Source organism: Egretta garzetta, unplaced genomic scaffold (genome assembly GCF_000687185.1).
Source record: "Egretta garzetta isolate BGI_Z169 unplaced genomic scaffold, ASM68718v1 scaffold213, whole genome shotgun sequence".
In the NCBI taxonomy this organism is placed as follows: domain Eukaryota; kingdom Metazoa; phylum Chordata; class Aves; order Pelecaniformes; family Ardeidae; genus Egretta; species Egretta garzetta.
The window spans coordinates 2455634-2459794 of record NW_009259242.1 but is presented as its reverse complement, the minus strand read 5'-3'; the positions used below and the strand labels follow the sequence as shown (position 1 = coordinate 2459794).

At 38.5% G+C, this 4161-nt stretch overlaps 1 protein-coding gene across 2 annotated transcripts in view; it reads left to right on the top strand.

Moving 5' to 3' along the window:
- SMURF2 (SMAD specific E3 ubiquitin protein ligase 2) overlaps window positions 1-3336 on the top strand; it is a 26881-nt gene extending 23545 nt beyond the window's left edge. Inside the window, exons 16-18 of one of the 2 annotated variants that reach the window (XR_004841627.1) lie at window positions 707-782; window positions 1089-1516; window positions 2934-3336. Coding sequence is in view for 1 of the 2 variants with exons in the window: in XM_035891617.1 (XP_035747510.1) it covers window positions 707-782; window positions 1089-1188 (176 nt within the window). In the remaining variant the exon portion in view is untranslated. Of the gene's footprint in view, window positions 1-706; window positions 783-1088 lie in introns of both variants that reach the window. The other variant, XM_035891617.1, reaches the window with a different exon arrangement.
- Window positions 3337-4161: the final 825 nt, after the last annotated feature.

Genomic DNA, 4161 nt, shown 5'->3' with positions numbered 1-4161 from the left:
TCCCCTCAAGCAGATCAACACTACCACCCCGTTTGGTGTCGTCTGCAAATTTACTGAGGGCACACTCAATCCCCTCATCCAGGTCATTGATAAAGATATTAAACAAGACTGGCCCTAGGACTGAGCCCTGGGGGACACCGCTTGTGACCGGCCGCCAACTGGATTTAGCTCCATTCACCACGACTCTCTGGGCTCGGCCATCCAGCCAGTTTTTAACCCAGCGAAGAGTACATCCATCTAGGCCATGATGAAAGTGTAAGAATAATGAAAGTGTAAGAAGTTGGTGCTGTGACTCTTCCATCAAATTTGAATGGATTTGGCCACTACTCAAGACCCATTATAAAACGGGGACACATACAGCTGCATAAGTTTTGTTCTCTAGGAAGGGTGAGAGATGTTAGAACTATATAGTACACTGGGTAAAACATGTCTTTTATTCTTCCTTATCAGTGCTCTGGTTTTGTTTATCTCTCCATAGTTTAAATAACTGCATGGTTATCGTGTGTGGGTGGAGGGGAAGAATCTGTCTGGTAGGCGCTGTGAGTTTGTTCTAATTGTTTTTCCTGCCTGTTTATGATTTCAACTTTCTTTGTGCAGACCTTCTCTCTTTTTGTGGTTTTAGTTACTTTTTTTGTTGTTGCAGTGCAACAAAGAAATGTTGTATTATACAATACAGTAGTAGTAGAGATCTTTTCTGGATTTTCAGGTGCTGCAGGCCCACGACTATTTACAATACACCAGATTGATGCCAGCACTAATAATTTGCCGAAAGCTCATACCTGGTAAGACTTCTTCAGGTCTCAACTGTGATATATAGATTAAGGCCAATTTGCTGTCTCTGTATTTTGAGCAATTTTTTTTTTTTTTCCTTTCCTCCCTCCCCCCCTTTTCTGACATAGTAAGTGTTGTCCATTACAGAGTAGTAAAGGTGTGAAAACTAGAGGTTGCTTTTGTTCATATAAAGTTCTGTTGGCCTTGTTAAGCATTGCTTTGTCATTTTCAAGTACGTTAAATGAAGTGTAACAGAACATTGCTAGGCGATGCTTGAAGTTCCAGATAGTTGAAACTTTTCTGCCTTCTGTCCACAGCTTTAACCGAATAGACATTCCTCCTTACGAAAGCTATGACAAGCTATACGAGAAGCTGCTAACTGCCATTGAAGAAACATGTGGGTTTGCTGTGGAATGACCCTTCACAGGCTTACCTGAGACTCTATTTATACTCCTGTCAGCCAGAAAGCCCTTCCCTCAGCCAAGACTCAAGAAATGCTTGAAATACAGGAAACTTTCCCTTTTCTACACTAGGACACTGGGAGGGAAAGGACAACTTTGGAATTTTTTTTTAATATTTTTTTTTTTTTTTTATTTCAAGAAAATAGGTTCTGTGGTTCCTGCCATAGGATCATTCAGCTGCTATTAAAAACTAATATCTTGAACATACAGAATGCTGACTTTTCCTACATTTCAACAGTTAAGCAGTATTCTATACTTAAAGACTACTACTATTTTTGTAAAAGGTAATCTATTATATTTGCCTACCTGATTTCTATTCTCAGATACCAAGACACAACTTCAGCAGTCGGTACAAGTCACGTTTCAGCCTGTTTTAAATGTATGATACTGAACAGCATCTATACCTGCTATTTTTGGAAAAAATATTTTGGATTATTCTAACTTTGCATAAAATTGGCTGAAAGAATAATTAGTCTTTTTAATTAAAGCCACTTCATGTTAACTGCATTTTCTTATAGTAAAACATTATATTCTGCAATGTAAATTCAACTTAAATGTTACCACAGGGGCTTTTTTTATATTTTTCAAGCATGAATTGCAAATACGATGTTTTGGGGTCCTATTTATATCACTTGTCAGATTCCTTAAACAAAATTTCTAGTGTGAGTGACACATGCTGTATTTGGTACAGTATTTGTGTTAACATGTGGAATAGACCTTTTTTAATGAACAGGAGATGTTTTGATTATTTTTTTTTAAAACAGCATTTTTCTAACAAGTCTGAGTATTTTTTGTTGCTTTTGACTTTAAATTTAAACACTGCATTTTTCAACTTTGTAAGCGTGCTGATGAGGTGATACTTGACAGCAGAAACCTGTCAGCAGTTTGTTTCAGAACCCATCCTGTCCAGTCAACCAAAGTTTGTTTGAATGCAGCCAAATCACATTATGTATTTGTTGATGCTAAAGATTTATCAGGTAAAACATGTTGTAATCTTTTGTCTAGCTGCTCATGACATGTGGGTTTAAGTTACAACTAAGGAAAAATGGTGTATTAACTGAAATATGCGTAATGTGCTTTGAAAATGAGGCTTTAAAAGCACATAATTTATTGATTGTAGGGATGGAAGTAAGTATATATATGAATTATAACATGGGTTGATCTCTTCAAAGGGGAATAAAATGCACTACCAGTAGAGGGAACTGAACTTTGAAGTTAGTTTGGGAATTCTCAGTTAAGATCTGTATGATCTGCTTGTGGTGTGTAGATAAATCAGTCTGCTTAAGTGATGGTGGCATTCTCCTCTCAGTGGTGAGAATATTTGGAATAAGTAGCGGGTTTTTTCCAATCAGCGTTGTGTTTTTTTAACTTGGGTTACAATTAATCATCAAATCTGCACTATTTTTACACTGCTAATGAGAAGAAAGTCAAGGATATGCTAAAATGCTATAAGAATGGGATGTAAACAGCTGTTCCATTTTTGCAGTGTAAGGCACACAGTGAACTACGTAATTTTCTGTCTGTTCTGTGGAGCTTGAGCTTAATTTTGTTCTGCCAAATCTGACTGCCACAGTGAGTAAACTACTACTGGTGTTGTGTATTAGAATAGTGGGCAATGGACTACTTTTGTAGAATTGTGGTAAGAATCCGGTGAGCCAAATCCACATGTTCATTTGATTATTTTTTTTTTTTTTTGTACAGCTGTTGCTGGAAGGTTTGTTGTAAGAGACTTGCTTCCCATTCTGGGCTGGCTGCAGAGATGAGGCTACTTAGGGATGTAAACATAAAGCCAAGAAAACTTGCTTTGACAGCCAGATTTGAAATGTATCAGACCCTTTTTTTTTTTTTTTTAATTCATTTCGAGGGACTATTGCACTCATGTAAAATGGCTGGTACCTTTGCATCTCCAGTTGGGATACCTAATTCACGGCTTTCAGGTAATAATGTTACCAGAGAAGCTACCACTACATCTGTCCGTGTTGCCTGGGAGAGCAAAGTAGGTTGTTGCCCCGTGTGTGTGTTACTCAGTACTGCTGCCTGTGGTTGGGACCACTGCTTTAGACACTCCCAAAGACCTCTTCTCACCCCCCCGCAAGTTGTGAGGTATGATGTGAATAACTATTTACAGAGACTTTACAGAGACAGGCTCTTCTGACCACTGTTCACAGGATAGATACTCCAGTGTTGTATAAGTGATTTCTTTTTTTTCCCCCTGCTCTTGCTCAGGCTATGGCTGCAGCCTCCCTGGTCATGAAACAGAAAAAATGTAAAATCCAGTTTGATCCAGCTTTTGGGAGAAGTCAGGACTCTGTTAGGTGATTCAGGGGGGAAGGTATGCTGCTGTTCCCTCTGCACCCGACAGCTCACCTCGGCACTATTTAAAGACTGTCTCTGTAGTGTCTCCTGACCACATCATCTATACCCACCTCCCAGGAACCTTCTCCCTGTTGGCCTGCTTAGGCTGGTAAATTTATTGAACGCATAGTTACGGCCACCCTTATGTCATTGAAAGCGTTTTTGAGGAGGGAGGAGATGATCTCTGCAGAATACAGACTCTAGATCAGCTGATAAATATGATTCATTTTCACAGCAGCCTTAGCAGTACATCTGTTTGTTGTACAAAACATTTTGGTATAGCTTAGAGAATTTTTTTTAATTGCCGCAGATAAATATTGTAAATTTAATATATTATAGGCAAACCTAGACAAATCTACATTTGACTTTCCATAGCTGACAGATGAGGATGAATATACCGAGTATTTTGAGTGCCTTTCTACCTTCATAATGACTGAGAGCTTTAACTAAAGCACCTCATCACCTAGTCAAATGTTTATCTGAAAATGTTAAAGGGTTGAGTGCTTTGCAAAATTTTGTTTCAAGATCATGTCAGCTACCTTCCCCTCAAAAAGGTGCTAAGCCTAATATTGCA